This window comes from Schistocerca piceifrons, chromosome 1 (genome assembly GCF_021461385.2).
Source record: "Schistocerca piceifrons isolate TAMUIC-IGC-003096 chromosome 1, iqSchPice1.1, whole genome shotgun sequence".
Lineage (NCBI taxonomy): Eukaryota > Metazoa > Arthropoda > Insecta > Orthoptera > Acrididae > Schistocerca > Schistocerca piceifrons.
This window is the reverse complement of record NC_060138.1, coordinates 365,652,832-365,673,107: the sequence shown is the minus strand read 5'-3', so window position 1 is coordinate 365,673,107 and position 20,276 is coordinate 365,652,832. Positions and strand designations below refer to the sequence as shown.

The following is a 20,276-nucleotide window of genomic DNA, read 5'->3' as shown; positions in this document are numbered from 1 at the left end:
CAATGAGTTAAGATTCTTCACCATTTGTGGCATACAAATGGTGTGAAAATGTGAAAGGAGGGTTATAAAAATTTAAATATCTTTCTTCTGTGTGATATTTGTGTTTTAGGACTAACTTCTGAATCCAGTAAGATGTTTCGTGCCAGTGAGTTGGGATCTTTTGATGAAAACTTAATAGGACACTAGAAAAAATTGTATTGTAGTCAGAAATATGATAAATTGCAGTGGAGTCAGTTTAACACTAGACTGCTAAAGAAGGTAGGCTTTGTTAGAGATTTGCTGATTCTTATCAGGTGTTGTCCGGATTGGATGTGCAAAAGGAGAGACTCCGTCCAGCCCCGGTTAAGGTAGGTGCGAAAACTTCCAACTTGGTTTATTATGAGGACATATTAGGATGCCAAACATGATAGTGACAGCAAAATGATCTTGGCAACAAATGTAAATTTGTACATTAAGGATAGGGTAAATTAAAATTGAGCTGATATTTACTGTAAGATGCAGTTGACTTAAAATTGCTGAGGTAAGAACTGAGTTTCTGTGGAAGACTGTCAAGTGACGACTAAGTGCTGCAGCTGTGCCATTCTGGTTGCCAGACAGACTGGCAGGAGTAGCTCAAAACATAAAAGAGAACAGTGGAGCACAGCGTTATGTATTTTTTCAACATTGCTGTGAAGGTAGGATATTTAACATATTAAGTGAGTCTGAAGTTCAACAAACTGCTTAGTATGCTGTGACTTCAAGTATCAAGAAACAGAACCACTACTATTTACATTCAACATAGAGCTGTTGATGTATTTCTGGTTTATATCTCACATTAAAAATATGTACCTGTTAAATGTTTAAAACTCACAGAGATATTCCATGCTATTCCAACACTTACGTTAATCTTATAAAATAATAAAAAGTCGTTGATTGTAATTTTAGTAGACTGGGTTTGATGAAAAGCTTAGAATCTTAAATACACTCCTGGAAATTGAAATAAGAACACCGTGAATTCATTGTCCCAGGAAGGGGAAACTTTATTGACACATTCCTGGGGTCAGATACATCACATGATCACACTGACAGAACCACAGGCACATAGACACAGGCAACAGAGCATGCACAATGTCGGCACTAGTACAGTGTATATCCACCTTTCGCAGCAATGCAGGCTGCTATTTTCCCATGGAGACGATCGTAGAGATGCTGGATGTAGTCCTGTGGAACGGCTTGCCATGCTATTTCCACCTGGCGCCTCAGTTGGACCAGCGTTCGTGCTGGACGTGCAGACCGCGTGAGACGACGCTTCATCCAGTCCCAAACATGCTCAATGGGGGACAGATCCGGAGATCTTGCTGGCCAGGGTAGTTGACTTACACCTTCTAGAGCACGTTGGGTGGCACGGGATACATGCGGACGTGCATTGTCCTGTTGGAACAGCAAGTTCCCTTGCCGGTCTAGGAATGGTAGAACGATGGGTTCGATGACGGTTTGGATGTACCGTGCACTATTCAGTGTCCCCTCGACGATCACCAGTGGTGTACGGCCAGTGTAGGAGATCGCTCCCCACACCATGATGCCAGGTGTTGGCCCTGTGTGCCTCGGTCGTATGCAGTCCTGATTGTGGCGCTCACCTGCACGGCGCCAAACACGCATACGACCATCATTGGCACCAAGGCAGAAGCGACTCTCATCGCTGAAGACGACACGTCTCCATTCGTCCCTCCATTCACGCCTGTCGCGACACCACTGGAGGCGGGCTGCACGGTGTTGGGGCGTGAGCGGATGACGGCCTAACGGTGTGCGGGACCGTAGCCCAGCTTCATGGAGACGGTTGCGAATGGTCCTCGCCGATACCCCAGGGGCAACAGTGTCCCTAATTTGCTGGGAAGTGGCGGTGCAGTCCCCTACGGCACTGTGTAGGATCCTACGGTCTTGGCGTGCATCCGTGCATCGCTGCGGTCCGGTCCCAGGTCGACGGGCACGTGCACCTTCCGCCGACCACTGGCGACAACATCGATGTACTGTGGAGACCTCACGCTCCACGTGTTGAGCAATTCGGCGGTACGTCCACCCGGCCTCCCGCATGCCCACTATACGCCCTCGCTCAAAGTCCGTCAACTGCACATACGGTTCACGTCCACGCTGTCGCGGCATGCTACCAGTGTTAAAGACTGCGATGGAGCTCCGTACGCCACGGCAAACTGGCTGACACTGACGGCGGCGGTGCACAAATGCTGCGCAGCTAGCGCCATTCGACGGCCAACACCGCGGTTCCTGGTGTGTCCGCTGTGCCGTGCGTGTGATCATTGCTTGTACAGCCCTCTCGCAGTGTCAGGAGCAAGTAAGGTGGGTCTGACACACCGGTGTCAATGTGTTCTTTTTTCCATTTCCAGGAGTGTATGTCAGTGTAAGTACCAGTAATTTTATCCAATGGAAAATGGACACACCTTCTGGTGACTATTCCAGAAAAGTGCTTCTGTAAGTTGTTTCTCAGAACCCTAAAAAGTTTATATTCTACATTCAGGTTGTCAAAGACAAAAATATAATTGCCTGAAAATGAACTTATGTGACTGAAACTGAAGGTTACAACATGATAGTACTTAATTTTAAAGTGGTTCTAAATATTTTTTTGCTATAAATAATCAGTTCTAGTATCGCTGTATACATGTGACACCAATAATGTTGAGAGATGAAGTCAGTGCACCTTTCAGGTTACATTTCACATTCAGTACAAAATATTCAGATGTATAAAACTCCACAGCTAATCATAACTTTCCTTAGAGTCCTTGATCGGGTAACTTTGTGTATTCACTTGGACAAAGTGCAGCAGAACCATCCTACATCTATCTCCTCACACCACTGGCATTTGTCAGTAGTGAAAATCTTAGAATATAATTTTAAAAGGTATATGCATAAATGGGGAGAAGAGGAGTTTGTGGCACAACTTGACGAGAAGAAGGGACCGGTTGGTAGGACATGTTCTGAGGCATCAAGGAATCACAAATTTAGCATTGGAGGGTAGTGTGGAGGGTAAAAATTGTAGAGGGAGACCAAGAGATGAATACATTAAGCAGATTCAGAAGGATGTAGGTTGCAGCATGGAGTGCCACAGGGATCAGTGCTTGGCCCCTTGCTGTTCCTCATATATGTTAACGACCTGCCTTTATCCATCAATAAGCAGTGTAAATTTACAATGTTCGCTGATGATACGAGCATTGTGGTGCATAATGTGTCAACTACTGACTTGGAATCCGAGGTCAATGATATCCTTAAAGAAGTTCTGGGTTGGTTTAGTATTAACTCCCTTTCAATAAACCTGAAAAAACTAATTTTATCCAGTTCCAGACAACCCACAAAAACCCAAAAGAAATAGTTATCACACAGAATGAGCAGATGATAAAGCAAGTGTACTTATCAAAATTCCTAGGCGTATACGTGGACAGTAGGCTGAACTGGGAACATCACGTTCTACAAACACTAAAACGGCTGACGTCGGCAACATTTGCTTTATGAATTTTGTCACGCTTCAATGACATTACCATCTCAAAGTCAGCTTACTTTGGCTATTTTCATTCAGTCATGTGTTATGGCATCACCTTCTGGGGCAATACACCTGCCGCAAAGAAAATCCTCACAGCACAAAAAAGAGCAATAAGAATCATTTGTGGTGTACCCCCACGAACCTCATGTCGAAATCTTTTTAAACGACTTGAAATACTGACAGCAACATCTCAGTACATATATTCACTGATGTGCTTCATAATAAATAACCCCACTCTGTATGAAACGAATTGCCTACATCATGAACATAACACCAGAAGAAAAGAGGATTTCCACTGTGAGTTAAAGAACTTGACACTTATTCAGAAAGGGGTAAAGTACGCTGGAACGAAAATTTTCAATTCCCTACCCAACAGCATCAAAAGTATAAGGAGTAGTACATCAGTATTTAAACGTAGCTTGAAAAATTATTTACTTGAGACCTCACTTTATTCACTAGAGGAATTCTTTCAGAGAAATAAGTAAAACCCAGATTGGAAAGATGTTTTTAAATTTTTTGACACTGTTTACTGTTAAACTAATGTAATAATGCCCTAATGTAAAAATTCCTGTTTTTCTCATTTCCATTTTTGGGTCACTTTTAAACCCAAAGTGGGAAGTTTTGATTACTGTTCAAGGTTAAAATTAATGCAATAATGCCCTAAATATGAAACTGCTATCTTCACATTTATGTTGACTAGTTTTTAAGCTAAAAAGTATGACTTGTGTGCACTGTTATTAATACTATAACAATGACTTTATTCTATGTATTTTATTATGTATATTGACACGTTCCACATCTGAGTGACTTGCTCACATGTACAGATCTATGGAACAAGTATATAAATAAAAAAATAAACTGGGAGATGAAGAAACTTGCACAGGATAGGGTAGCATTGAGAGCTGCATCAAACCAGTCTCAGGACTGAAGACCACAACAACAACATGCATAAATGACGTTTTCTGAGCCACCCTTGATTGACAGATGATGTTTTGTTTGCTTTGGATCCAGAAATGCTTCAGCATGGGACAGGAACTGAACAGAGGAAATATGACAACAGACTTGAAAATTAATCAGTTAGAGCAAGATAATATACAACTAGTATGCCAGTAGGAAAATTTAAGATGAAGTTGTAGAAATAGTTAACAAATTTGTGTACTTAGGACAGATGACAACAAGTGGATGGACAAGTAAAGAAATACATATGTCATGAAGTGGGTCTGAAATAATTTGTGAAAATGAATTCATTAATTACAAATAATGGCTTAAAAGAAAAAAGAAAGCAAAGCCCATAGCCGTGGTATACTACGAATAACAGCTTGCAGAAGTAAAGCATGGATGTAAAATGTAGAATTATGCTCATCACAAAATGAAAGAAACATAGTATACAATGCCTATAATATCAGTCAGTCACAGTTGGGAGTCAGTCATCTCCTACAACTATCTGGGTGTACCACAGATATGAAATGGAACAATCACATATTCATCATCGTATGTAAAACAAGTGGCAAACTGTGGTTCATTGGCAGAATACACTGAGGCGAAAAAAGTCACGAGATTTTTTTATTTTTATATATATGGCAGCAGTATTGTGTACACAAGGTAAAAAAGGGCAGTGCCTTGGGGGAGCTGTCATTTGTGCTCATGTGATTTGTGTGAAAAGGTTTCCAATGTTACAGTGGCTGCACGACAGGAATTAACAAACCTTGAATACGGAATGGTAGTTGCAGCTAGATGCATGGAGAATTCCATTCTGAAGACAAGAGCAGGTCAAGAATACGAAATTTGAGCCATTATTTCTCACCACAGACAATGCAGTGGCTGAAGGGCTCCACTTAACAACTGAGAGCAGCAGCCTTTGTGTAGAGCTATTGGTGCCACCAGACAAGCAACATTGCTTGAAATAATTGCAGAAATCAATGTGGAATGTACGACAAACGTATCCATTAGGGCAGTGTAGAGAAATTTGGCAATAATGGGCTAAGGCAGCAGACGACCGATGCAAGTGCCTTTGCTAACAGCACAACATTGCCAGTAGTGCCTCTCCTGGGCTCATAACCATATTGGTCGGACCCTAGACTACTGAAAAAGTATTGCTTGGTCAGATAGTACTGATTTCAGTTTGTAAGAGCTGATGGCAGGATTCAAGTCTGGCACAGACCCCATAATGGTGTGGGCTGTTTTTACATGAAAAGGACTGGGTCCTCAGGTCCAACTGAATAGATCATTGATGGGAAATGATTTATGTTTGGCTACCTGAAGACCACTTGCAGCCATTCATGGACTTCATGTTTCCAACAAATGAGGAGTTTTTTTGCGGATGACAGTTGGCCATGTTGCTGGCCCTTAATTGTTCACAATTGGTTCATAGAACGTTTTGGGCAGTTTGAGCAAATGATTTGGCCACCCAGATTACCTGACGCGAATCCCATCAAACATTTATGGGACATGATTGAGAGGACAGTGCGTGCACAAAATCCTGCACTATCAACACTTTCGCAATTATGGACAGCTACAGAGGCAGGATGGCTCAATACTTCTGCAGGGCTCCCAGCAACTTGTTGAGTCCATGTCACATCGAGTTGCTGCACTACACTGGGCAAAAGAAGGTCCTTCATGGGTATTAGGTGGTATCCCATGACTTTTGTCACCTCAGTGTACTGAAGACAAAACACTTGTGAGACCCATCCTAGAATATTGCTCAAGTATGTGAGATCTGCATGAAGCAGGACTTACGAGATATTTTGAATGGATGCAAAGGAGGACAGCACAAATGGTGACATGCTTGTTTGACCCAAGGGGGTGCCTCGCAGAGATGACACAGGAAGTGAACTGGCAGACAGTTGAAGATAGAAACAAACTATCCCCCAAAAAACTGATTTGAAATGTTTCTTGGACCAACTTTAAGTGATGACTTTAGGATTATATTACACCCTCCTATGTACTGCTCGCATAGGCATTGTGAAGACTGAATTAACTACGGCATGCATAGAGACATTCAAGCAACAATTCTTCCCATGCTCCATGTGTGAATAAGACAGGAAAAAGGCCCTAATAGCACATACAAAAGGACTTGCCTTCTGAGATGCATTTCATGGTGGTTTACAGAATGTATGTGTTAAAAGCTCAAACACTGCAAAAATTAAGTGGTAGTCTGTGAGCAATAGATAGAGGCACACTTGGCAGAAAAACAAATGGGTAGACACAAGAAAAGACAGTAATTAAGGACTTGACAGTAACTGCAACAAAACTACAGACCTGGAAATGGAGGTGGGTTGGGTATATAGCGACACAAAATGATGGGAATGGGCTAAGGAATTAGTGTTGAGTTCTCTTGATAGGAAAGACCTAATGGAAAGTAGGATGATGATGGAGAAATAAGCAGGACAAACTTGGATATGGAATGGTTAAGGTGGTAGTGTATGGAGAAGTCTGGAAGGGACCTTTGTCCAGCAATGAGTGATAAATGGCTGCTGCTGCTGCTGTTCATGATTGACATATTCGTTTCTTGAGAACAAGGTAATTAACACATATGGAGGTATGTTTTGATTTGCCTTAAAGGAGACATGAAAAAAAAATTACTGTTGTTCGTGATATATATTAATGTGTGAACAGGTAAAAAATTGTAATGTTAGACTTTTTTGTGATGAAATGATTATTTATGGTGTTTTGTGTTGAAAGGAAAATCTTGATAATATTTAAAAATTTCACAAATTTGTTTCATGGTTGTAATTTATAAAAATGTGCTCTTTTGCACTCTACTAAAAATAAGAAATTAGTAGTCTTTGATCACAGGTTTTTTGAACCACAATTCGAAATAATCTTGGCACTCATAGGTGTAAGTGCACACATGGTTGTTTAGTTTAATTATTTAGATTTCCATGGCTCATAATTGCAATCTCCTGCTATGGCATGAAACTATTCACTTTTACAATTATAGCACACTTTCTCTGTGAAAATATAGCAATATATTGATATTTGTATATAGCAAGAGGAAAAGCAACCCAATATCACCCCTAAAGAGCAAAAATGCATTTTCACTATTCTTAGTGTATTGTAGAAATCAACCAAAATTATAATGTAGACTCAAATATTGACAAAGGATGCAAAATACTTCCATGTATTTGCAGGACTTTGGAAGAAAGAATTGCAGTCCATCTCCTTAAAATATTCTTGTGTTGCCTACAGTTTATTACTGCCGAAGTGTGTGCGACTGCTAAGAGACTGTTTATTTCATGAAAATTTGTTTTAAGCGTTGAAGGCACTGGAGAATAGTAATGTATTCTTAAGGATGACTAAAACACAAAATTTATGTACATAAAAAAATCAGCAGTCACCTATTCCACATACTACTTGTTTGTGAAATAGGAAGAATCCGTAATGACTAAAATTGCAACAAGATGAAACGATGTCACAGACCAGGACTCAAATCCAGACCCTCACCATAGCATACTATCAACACCAGTGCTCACAAAAGACAGGAATCTAGGTTTGTGTATAAGTCTGGCTCACAGTTTTGACTGGTTATCCATTACATTTCAGCATAACTACTCAGTTGTTCCATCAACAGTCTGCTTTATATCCTCCTGCAGTCCTCTCCTTCCACTATATTTTCAGCTGCTGTTGTTGTTGTTTTGTTTTAAACAATGATTCATATGGCAAATTCCTTACCTGAGAGGTAAAAGGGCATAAGTCCAATTTCCATAGTTTTGTCTTATGACAACATTTGTAATACTCACACACTGCATTCCTTGTAGGAGGATGGTGGCAGTTCTGTACAACCCGTTACTGGTTTAGGCAGAGCCAAAGAGACATATGCTCTTTTAAGCATACCTAAATTAGCCATGAGCTGGAGCAGGACTACGATTATTCTTGCACAAATGAAGAAGTTTGTTTGTGGGACAGTTATTGTCATATGTCAAAATTGGACTTACGTCCCTTTATGTCCCAGATACAGATATGTACTCACCAGTCTATTTCTTCAGTTAATTAGGTCTTTACTGGGTACTTTTTCTGGCTGTCTCATTGCAGCACCATAAAATGCAGGCTTTCATGGCCAGTATTTGAATCCTTGGTGATTTTAGTTATATAGGTATTAGACTTCCTTCGTGGCAACTACGAAATTTCACCAATCTCTCACCTTAGTTGTTTACTGGTGGGTGCCTTCCTTTATATATAGACTTTTTGGTTATCTGATGGCTACCAGTGTCACATATCTGAGATGTCATTCGACAATTTGAAGAGGTTGGTATAGAGGAGGTGGCTATGTGGTACGCTGCTGCCTGTGCTACTCTGGTGGTTGTCTGGAAGGCAACTCTAGTAGTTGATTGGTAGAAAGTAGTGTATCAGCAGGCTGTTGCCTGTGCCACTCTGGTAAGTGACTCGTAGCCAATCTATCATTGGTGACTGGAAGGCAGAAAGTTTTTTTAAGGACTCTTGTCACTCCCCCTTCATAGGTCTTCTGGTTTATGAGTAGTGGATGGTATTTCAGAGAAGAGGTCAGATGGGTGAGGTTTATGATCATCATATGATTGGTAAATATAATATTCACTTCCATAGCACTAGGCAAAAGACAATCTCAATAAAGACTTTCGATTCAACGCCAAAATGTGGATGGGAATTTTTCAATAATTTTTTGTCCGATATAGTGGAAAAAGAATATAGACAGAGATGGTGTGAAAATGTGGAATTCAATTCTCAATTTGGCCTGCCGTGGGAAACAAATTGCAAACTTCCACAAATAAAAATAATAGTATTTCAGAGTTACTATAAAAGCTGTGGCTTATAGTGAATATTTTATGACTATTACAAGAAATATCAAATCTGTGTTATTCTAAGATATCAAGACATGCTTTCTGATTGGACTAAAATTCATGCCAGGAAAAAGCCTTTCTGTACAAAGCAAGAATTTGTTAGAAATGTATAATTAGGAAGCAACATAACGAGCAAATATATTTCACTCTAAATGAGGGTCAGTACGGTACGTCAGAGACATAGTCTAGACCTTTTTTCTGTATTCTCACACTGTACCACCAATCTAAAACAGTTGCATTAGATAGATAGTATCCCAGTTTGCAAAGGACACAAGTAGACTTTTACAAAAGAAGTTTATCGAGTTACTGTCAAAATACTGTTAATAACATACTTATTAGCTTCTAGGTAATTGATTATAAAAGAGAAAATACTATGTTTGATTATGATACTGGAAAAGTCCTGGGTTGAACAGAAGTACAGAAAAAGTAAAGATAATCACTCTCCATATAGCTGAGCAGTTGGCAGGCACATAAACAAGACTGAAAATGTTGCTGAGCTTTCGGACAAAGTCCGTAAAAAGAGCTAACAAAAAACTCATGCACTACTATATTTTGCTGGAACTTCCTAAACCGTTCCAGTAGCAATACTGTGAGTATTGTATATTTTCCACGTTTTGCTGGAAACTCTCAAAGTTTTCCAGAAACCAAAAAGAGGAAGCGAGAAGAAAGGGATGGAAATTATGGAAAGTCTAAATTGAGTAGCCATGAGTATTATTTTCCTTTCTCTAAATCTCTCTAACTTATATTTAGGAAATGTTATACACATGAATGAAAAATACTATGAGCTTTTAGTATGCTCTTTGGTACAAAAATGTCTTGTACTGTAATATGTAGAAGGTAGCACGTAGGAATTATTAAAAAAATTGTAAATGATCAGAATGTAGGTAACTTGAAAATTAATTTGGGATGTGAATATAAAATGACTCATTCCAACCAGTGATTTGTTATGCAAAGTAAATGATCCTTGGTATGTGAAACTGACTAACTAGCAAAACATTATAAAAATATTGTGTGCAACCTCTATAACAAGATTACTATTCCAGAAATTCTCTAGCATGGTATCAAATTGTGTGATGACTTACAAAGCAACAATTGTTAAGACATTAGAGTCTGGAGGAATATGGTTAAAACCTGATACTTCTATCCAGAATTAAGTTTTCCATTTTTTCTCAACTTTAACTAATGCAGTTCCCTTTACAATTCTTTTATTTATTTATTTTGGGTTACATTTTTTATCTGGAACTGTTGAAATGATGTTTTTTGCAAATGTCAAAAATGATAGGCTTACAATAATTACACCTACAAAGTAAGTTACATTCAATAGTTGTTGCATCTTATACCTGTTGTTTATTTGTTCATTACTTTACAGCTGATATAATACTGTTCATACCACTGGCAGTATCTTAAAATACATTGAATGAAAGTAAACAGATATTAATTTTGGTTTAAAATTGTTTGGCTTACATATTCTTAGAGAATTTGACAAGCTGTTAAACCAAATCAAACAATTGATGTATGGGGTTTGATCTGTTATTTTTAATTTTGTGCTTTGCCAGAGGTAGCTATATTTTGTCCTTCTGTGGTTATTATGCATATCACAGCGCTTTTTGGAAAGTATGTGGGTGATTGCTTTTCCCGCCATCATCCAGTCCTAGCCTGTAATAATTCTTTAATGACCCTGTTGTCAACAGGAAGGCAAGCTGTTAATTGTATCAAACTAAGGAAAGAGTTATGAATGATTGTTTAAAAACTTTTCTGAGTCAAGCAATTGTACTAAATGCTGAGACAATATAAAATAGCTCTGGTGAAGATAGAGATTTCCATTTAAAAGTTACTGAGGTTTTTGTGTGCCTATGGTCTCCTGAATTGCTTCTTTCAAGTTAATTTTCATGTTGACATGCAGTGTGGTGGATTGATTATTGTATACATTTGACCATCATCTTGTATATTGCAGTGATTTTACATTTATACAAATTGGTATATCAGTCAGTATTTGTGCATATATCAGATGTCTGACTAAGGTGCAGTTGTAGGTTGTAAGCTCTAATGAAGAATAGAGTGCACCGTACTGTGACATAGAGCTATACATAATGGAAGTGATCCATATGACATAAATTTAGAAGACTTTTCCTGCATGTCGTTATTTACTGATTAGTTACTTCTGTAGAACATACAGTAGTTGGTGCATGGGTATGCCTGTTTTTAGAAAAAAACAAAATTTACTTTGCATTTTCAAATATAAATCTTTTTCTCCTTAGCTCACGATCTAAAACCATGTCCTGGAGTTTACTGTGGTCGTGAAGAGTTGCCAGATGGGACTTGGAGCAACTGCAGTGCATGCCCACGGGGCTACAGAAGAAACAATTCATCCCCTTTGTCTGCATGTTCTCAATGCAATGAGAGCCCAGTTTTCTATGACTGGTTGTATCTTGGCTTTATGGCTCTAATTGCACTAGTTCTGCACTGGTTTTGTATAGATACAGTGTCAATGAAGAGGAGGTACGGCATCATTTGTTTTTGGCATATTTCTATTAACTAAATAAGTAAATAAATACCTTTTATTTGTATAAAAACAAGAACTTTGAATTTTTTTACAGAAATTCTTTCTTCTTCTCAATCAAATTTTGTAATAAATATGTGTTTTCCATTTGTAAACGTGAAATTAATCTTACAAGCAGTGATGGAAGAACCCAGTACAATAATAAGTCTCCTTTGTATGTACTTACTAATCAGGAAGGGGAAACAGGAAGGGGGAACATCTCAACAGGAAAGGGAAGGGGTAACTGGCTGGGGTAATAGCAGGAAATTTAAGGGGGGGGGGGGGGAGGCACTGCCATGAATGGTAAAATACCTGTGGTTACAGGTGTTGGAGCAGCACCTTTTTTAGGATAGGTAAGACAGAAAGATGTCAAGTTCTACGAGAGGTCAGGATTGAAACAAATCTTCAGTTTAGGAAAGAAATTAAACAGCACAATTCTAGCACATTGGATCACCAATCACAGCTGTCAATTTTAAATTTTCACCGATCACCAGAAATTTTATCTCCACCAAGTTGTATCTCAGTCCTAGGTAATTGCATTGATGAATTAAAGTCACCCAACCCAGTTGACATAATCTGCCTCTCTGAACACCATGTGACCACTGGTATAGGAACTAGGCATAAGCACAATGAGAAACTCAGACAGGAGAGTACTGCAAATGTTAGAATAAGGAAAGGTTCTCATAAAAGTATAATTAAAAATAATGTAAGTAAATTTCATCAAAATATTGGGAGTTTAAAGAATAAAATAGATGAGCTTCTGGTTTGTTTAGAAGAATTAGAAGTTGAGGATGAAATAGATATACTATGCCTGTCTGAGCATCACATTGTTACTGATACGGATAAGGTAAATGTAAGTGGATATAAGCTCTCTGCACATGTAATGAGAGAAAATATGGAGAAAGGAGGAGTTGCGATATATGTCAAAAGTTATCATTGTGCAAAAAGTATAGAAACAAAAAAGTTTTGTGTAGAGAAACATATAGAAGCATCTGCCTGTGAGCTTAAATTAAATAAAGGCACATTTATAATTGTAACTGTATATAGGTCCCCATCAGGAAATTTTCATCTATTTCTGAAAAATTTGGACTCCTTGTTGCGCTATCTGTCAGACGGGGAAGCAAATTATTATTTGTGGGGACTTCAATGTAGATTCTCTGAAAGAGGGTAATAGGAAAAATGACCTTGAAGTATTACTCGTTCTTTCAATTTGACACCCGTTATTGATTTTCCTACTCGGGTGGTAAAGGATAGCAGCTCACTGATAGATAACTTCTTTATAGACCAAGATAAGTTTAACCAGATAAATGCTCAGCCTGTTGAGAATGGTCTTTCTGATCATGGTGCACAGCTAGTTACAATATATGACATAGCTCCATTCAGCAATACTAAACAGTCCTCCAAAGTAGTACGTTCAGTCAACGATTTAACAATTGCAAATTTCAGGGAAAGCCTACAGCAGTTAGACTGGGATGAGGTGTACAGTGAACCTGATGCCAATTTAAAATGTAATTTATTTCATGACATTTTTGTAAATGCATTTGAAAACTGCTTCCCCAAGAAACTAGTTAAATATACTCATAAGAAACCTTGTAACAAACCATGGCTTACTAAGGGTATAAAAATATATTGTAACCGGAAAAGGGAAATGTATCTGACAGCAAGAAAGAGTAGTGACCCAGAAACTATCAAACATTATAAAAACTACTGTGTTATATTAAGAAAAGTTATTAAAAAATCCAGAAGTATGTGTATCATGTCTGAAATCGGCAACTCTGATAATAAAATTAAAACAATTTGGAATATTATTAAAAGAGAAACAGGTCAACCAAGAGCACGGGAAGACAGTATTACCATCAAATTGAATGAAAACTTTACGAACAAAAAGTCAGAAGTTGAAAATATTTTTAATAATCTTTTTCTAAATGTTGTGGATATAGTAGGATCCAGGTGTTCATTAGAAGATGCTGGGCTGTTAATGGAAGAGGCCATACCTATGCAATTTGATACAATTGAAATCTCACCCACTTCTCCCTCTGAAATTAGGAAAATAATAAACTTGCTTAAAAGCAAAAACTCACATGGAATTGATGGCATTTCCAGCAAAATACTAAAAGCTTGTTCTCAACAGATAAGTAAGATTCTCAGCCACCTGTGTAATAGCTCTCTGGAACAGGGCATTTTCCCTGATAGACTGAAATATGCTATTGTTATACCTTTGCATAAAAAGGGAGGATAGATCTGATGTCAACAATTACTGTCCAATCTCCCTTCTAACAGCTTTATTCAAAATTTTTGAGAAAGTAATGTATTCAAGAGTAGCTTCACATATTTGTAAAAATGAAGTACTAACAAAATGTCAGTTTGGTTTCCAGAAAGGTTTTTCAACAGAAAATGCCATATATGCCTTCACCAATCAAATTTTGAATGATCTGAATAACCGACCACCACCCATTGGGATTTTTTGTGATCTCTCAAAGGCTTTTGATTGTGTAAATCATGAAATTCTGCTAGACAAGCTCAAATATTGTGGCATGAGTGGGACAGTGCACAAATGGTTCAATTCGTACCTAACCGGACGAGTGCAGAAAGTTGAAATAAGCAGTTCTCATAACATGCAAAGATCAGCACATTCCTCAAACTGGGGAACTATCAAGAATGGGGTTCCACAAGGGTCAGTCTTGGGCCCTTTGTTGTTCTTAATATATATTAATGACTTGCCATTCTATATTCATGAAGTATAGTAATCACACCTGACAAACTAGAATTAACTGATGAAATTGTCAATACCGTCTTTCAGAAAATTACTAAGTGGTTCCTTGTAAACGGACTCTCACTGAATTTTGATAAGACACAGTACATACAGTTCCGTACAGTGAATGGTATGACGCCATTAATAAATATAGACCTTAATCAGAAGCATATAGCTAAGGTAGAATATTCCAAATTTTTAGGTATGTCCATTGATGAGAGATTAAATTGGAAGAAACACATTGATGATCTGCTGAAACGTTTGAGTTCAGCTACTTATGCAATAAGGGTCATTGCAAATTTTGGTGATAAACATATTAGTAAATTAGCTTACTACGCCTATTATCACTCATTGCTTTCATATGGTATCATATTTTGGGGTAATTCATCACTGAGGAATAAAGTATTTATTGCACAAAAGCGTGTAATCAGAATAATAGCTGGAGTCCACCCAAGATCATCCTGCAGACATTTATTTAAGGATCTAGGGATATTCACAGTAGCTTCTCAGTATATATACTCTCTTCCGAAATTTGTTATTAACAACCAAACCCAATTCAAAAGTAATAGCAGTGTGCATAACAACAATACTAGGAGAAAGGATGATCTTCACTATTCAAGACTAAATCTAACTTTGGCACAGAAAGGGGTGAATTATACTGCGACTTAAGTCTTTGGTCACTTACCAAATAGTATCAAAAGTCTGGCAGATAACTAACAAGTATTTAAGAAGAAATTAAAAGAAGTTCTGAATGACAACTCCTCCTACTCCATAGAGGAATTTTTAGATATAAATTAAGAAAAAAAAATTATAAAAAAAATTAAAAAACACAAAAAAAATAAAAAAAGTTGTTATATTAACTTAAGTATGTTGTTAAATTAACTTAATTATGTCATGTATTGGAAAATTTGACTCGTTCCACATCATTACGAAATATCGTATTCATGATCCATGAACTAGTATTAATCTAATCTAATCTAATCAGGGCCTCAAGGCAGTATGTTGGAAGATTTTTGTATAATTAATGAGAAACATTGTAGCACATTTTTACCGTGATACACGTGGGTAATAAGGGATTTTCTTGTTTTCCTCAAGAATTCTAGGCTAATCCTGAAATGATTCCCACGAATACAGATCAATCTAATCGAATAGCCCGTGGTGGACCCCTTCCTCTTTCCATGTCTATTATTAATATTTATTGAATTCAGTAAAGTGTTGTTGTGTATGTTTATGATTAACATTATTCTTTTCCACATTTCTGGTTTTTCCAGTCTGGTAATATTATGGTATATTCTCTGACTAATCCATGATAAAATGTCTTTCATGCTTACTTTAACACTATTATTATAATTCTGTTGTGAAAAGGACAGATTTATACTATCATATACAATTATCTCATATTCATACTATCACATACAATTATCTCTGTATGGCGAGTATTGTTGTATTCCACCTTGGACTTTCCATTGTTTTATTATTGTGATTCTGCCAGGGAGACAAAAAGAATTTGAAGATTCAGTGTCTTATGTCTTGGGAAAGTCTTTCCTGAAGATATTTGTCTGGAATGTAGTATTGTGCAGAAGTGAATCGTGGATGATGAGCAGTGCTCACAAGAAGAGAACAGAAACATTTGAAATGAGGTGTTACAGAAGAATGCTGCAGGTTGGTTCAGAAGACTGAGTAGCTGATGAAGTAGTACTGAAATGAACTGGAGAGAAAAGAAACTTATGGCACAATTCAACTAAAAGAAGGACTATGTTGATAGCATACATCACGTGACATCAAGGATTGTTAATTTCACAGTGGTGAGAAGTGTGTGGAGTAAAAATTATAGAGGATTGAATAAAGTAAGCAGGTTCAGATGGCTGTAGGTTACAGTAGTTACGCAGAAATAAAAAGACTTGCACAAGATAACTTTGCATGTCAAACTTGCTTCAAATCAGGTTTGATTCCATAGGAAAACAGTTGTGCCCATTGACTGTATTAATTTCAAGTAGTAAATGGTACAGCAACCAGTCACAAATGTTTTTTCCATATCTATATTTTGGTCACTGCATGGCCATCTTCAGTGCAGTAAATGTAAATTAAAATGTTAAAAACACTTGTATGTGCACATAGTCCCAACTGGACTATTCATGACTCATTCTTTGACATGAATAGTCCAGTTGTGACAATGCACTTATACAAGTGTTGTTAATATTTTAACTTACTTTTACTGCAACGAAGATGGCCACACAGTGACCAAAATCTACGTATCAATAAACATCATTTGCAACTTATTGCCGCACCCTTTACTGTTTGCTTCAAATTGTTCTTCATAGCGATGACGACAAAAACAACAACATGTTTGTTTCCATACATTACTAATCTATATCTGTGCTCTTTGTATATTATTTCTTCTGTTTGCACTAAAGTTATATTTCAGATTTCCTTATTTTATGATATGATTTCCTAATAAAATTTGTTATTGAAATTTCTGAGAATAATACTTTTTTAAGTTCCATATGTTTCATGCCTATCTTTCTCATTTATCTTCAGCTTCTGCAAGGAAGTCCTGGTTCTGCATGTGTCAGCATTCCTTGAAATTGTTGGTGCAGCAGTCTACACGTTACTAATGTCTCGTCCCGTGGGATCACTTCAAGTTAGTTCCTGCAGAGCAGAAAATTTGTCGGACTGGTATACTTTGCTCCACAATCCCAATCCGGATTATGCTGAAACATTGCACTGCACTCAAGAGGCTGTGTATCCTTTGTAAGTTTACTATTTCTTTTTTAATATTTCATATTACTTTTTATTTTTAAATTTAGTGTCAGTGTCTCATTACAGGTCAAGCTTTTATTTGGTATACCAATTATAATGCAATATTAATGTGGTATGGAAAGTCCTTGGTGGAATATAAATATTGGAAGAAGTAAAGGTAACAGCTCACGATACAGTTGGAGCTTCTCTTAGTAGCTTCCTCCTCTTCTTCTCTCTTTGTTGGCCTTATTCCGTGGATGTACTGAACCAACTGTCATCCCATCTCTTATGTGATTGTATAAGCAATCATTTCCTTTGCAGTCATCCATATTTAGAAATTTTAATGAGTCTTGTGGTGTCCATTCTTTCCACATTGTTCTTATAATTTCTTTTTCTTGTCTTCATCCAGTTATGTATATCTTGTTTTCTGTTCTGTTTCCATATCAATACATTTGGTGTCTTGTCCCACATTGTTACTCCTTAGATCTTGGTACCTTCATTTCCAATGCTGTTAACTTTTGTTATGTCTTTTTCATTTCCCTTCTAATTCCTGCCTACATGAAACAAGAGGATACACCATTGTTTTATATATTTTTATTTTCCTCTTGTTGTTATATATTTGTTTCTCCATAGAGTATTTTACAGACATCTGGCTACTCTTATTGCCTTTGCTAACAGTTTTCTCACTTCCACAATTAAGTCTTTATAGCTGGTGATAACAGTCCCTAGGTAATGAAAGCTCATTACTTTTTCAATTGACAGACCATCTATCTCTAATTTACATCTTAAGGTGCTTTTGGTCTTAACATACCCTTTGATTTTTTAGATAAGATTTCCATGTTATATTGTTCAGCTACTTTATTGAATTGGTTGAGTCACCTTTGCAAATTATCTTGATTATGTGCTGTCAGTACACTGCCAGCAGCATACCATATAATGTTTACCACTTTATATCCCATGTTATATCCTGATTTCTTTTTTACAGCATTTATGATGTGGTCCATTATTAAGTTCAGTAAGAGTTAGTTTATTGATTCTCCTTGTGTGTTATTCTTTCATATTTTCTGCCGTGGTCACTCAGCACATCAACCATACAGTGTGATGTTTCCCCTCACTTCTTCTGTTATTTGTATCATTTTTAGTGATCACTTCATACCATATTAAACTGCATATTTGAGATAAATGAGTATGTGAAGTATTGAATTTCTAGGTTTGAGAAGGCAAACTCCATCTAATTGATATCAGTCTTGTAGACAAAAGTACATCACAAGCAACCTACAGTAGCCTATATGTGATTTTTGTACTGTTTCACTGATATTAGTAATAAATGTACATTTAATAAACACTGTAATGAAAATATAATTGTTAATTTATATGAATGATAAGCAATTTGAAATATTATGTATGACCCATTTATGAGTACTGGTAGAGTGTTTGGCACACCTACCAGACCAGATTAAAGGAGGATATCAAGGGGATTCCGAGATGTGCTGCTAGATTTTGATCAACATATGAGTATTATGGAAATAATCCATGAACTCAAATTGGAACCCATGGAGGGTAGATGATGATCTTTTTGTGAAATGATATTGAGAAAATTTAGAAAACCAGCATTTGCAACAGACCGCAGGAAGCTCCTGTTGTCACCATCATATATCTCGCATAATATCAAGATAAGAGATATCAGGACTTGTATGGAAGCAGTCATTTTTTCCTCACACAATTTGTGGGTGGGATGGGAAAAGGAATGACTAGCAATGTGACACTCCACCATGCTCTGTGTGGTGGCTTGCAGAATATGTATGTAGATATAGGTGTACAAGTAAACTGCTAAAAGAATTTTGTTAAAAGGATGTTACAGAGGTTTGAATATCATGAAGGGTGCTGAGAGGTAAGCTGGATAAAAATGGCCACCTTTTTATTAAAACATGTGAGCGCCCAGTTCAGCTGGAATAAATTAAGGTAAGTGTCTTACATGTATATGGAGTATCGTCTCAGTTGTGCAAGTGGATTAATTATTTCCTGTCAGAAGGGGAAGTCGTCTACTGAAACTGATGTTATATCTGGGTTGCACAAGGAAGCTTTATGGGCCCTCTGATGTTCTGAATCCATACAAATGATTTAGGAGACAATATGAGCAGCACTCCTAGAGTGTTTGCAGATGATGCTGTTGTTTACGTGGTAGTAACCATATGGTTCAGAAAATGGCAGTTGATCCTAAACAATAAAAAGTGTGAGGTCCTGCACATGAGTACTAAAAAAATCTGTTAAATTTTGGTTACGCCATAAATCACACAAATTGAAAAGCTGTCAATTCAACCAAATACCTAGAGAATACAGTTACCAATAATCTAAATTTGAATCAAGAAATATAAAATGTTTTGGGAAAGGCGAACGAAAGACTTTTATTGGCAGAACACTTACAAGGAGCAACAGATCCACTCAAGGGTTTGTTTACACTGTGCTTGTCCTTCCTTTCCTAAAGTATTGTTGCACAGTATGGGATCCTAATCCAGTAGGTCTGATGGAGAACATAAAAAAAATTCAAAGTAGGGCCGCTTGTTTTGTATTATGACAAAATAGGGAAGAGAGTTTCACTAGTATGATAAGCAAGTTTGGATGGAAATCATTGAAACAAAGATATTTTTCATTGTGGCAAAGTATTTTCAATATGTTTCAATCACCAAGATCCACCTCCAGTTAAAATATTTTGTTAACTCCTACTTGTATAGGGAGAAATTACCATCATAATATATAAGAGGATTTGGTGCTCACAGAGGAAGATTTAGATTTTTATTTTTCCCATTTTCTACTTTAGAGTGGAATGGTAAGGAAATAGTCCAAAAATGGTTCTAAGAATTCTCTTTCAGTTGCAGAGTAATCATCTAGATGTTGATGTATCAGAGC

The 20,276-nt window shown here is 37.2% G+C and overlaps 1 protein-coding gene across 2 annotated transcripts in view; it reads left to right on the top strand.

Annotated features, from left to right (window-relative positions):
* The window catches only part of LOC124794703 (JNK1/MAPK8-associated membrane protein-like), a 116,289-nt gene that overhangs the window by 5,818 nt on the left and 90,195 nt on the right, over positions 1-20,276 (top strand). For both annotated transcript variants that reach the window (XM_047258286.1, XM_047258278.1), the window contains 2 exons: positions 11,598-11,838; positions 17,169-17,381. In XM_047258286.1, the coding sequence (XP_047114242.1) occupies positions 11,598-11,838; positions 17,169-17,381 (454 nt within the window). The remainder of the gene's footprint in view (positions 1-11,597; positions 11,839-17,168; positions 17,382-20,276) is intronic.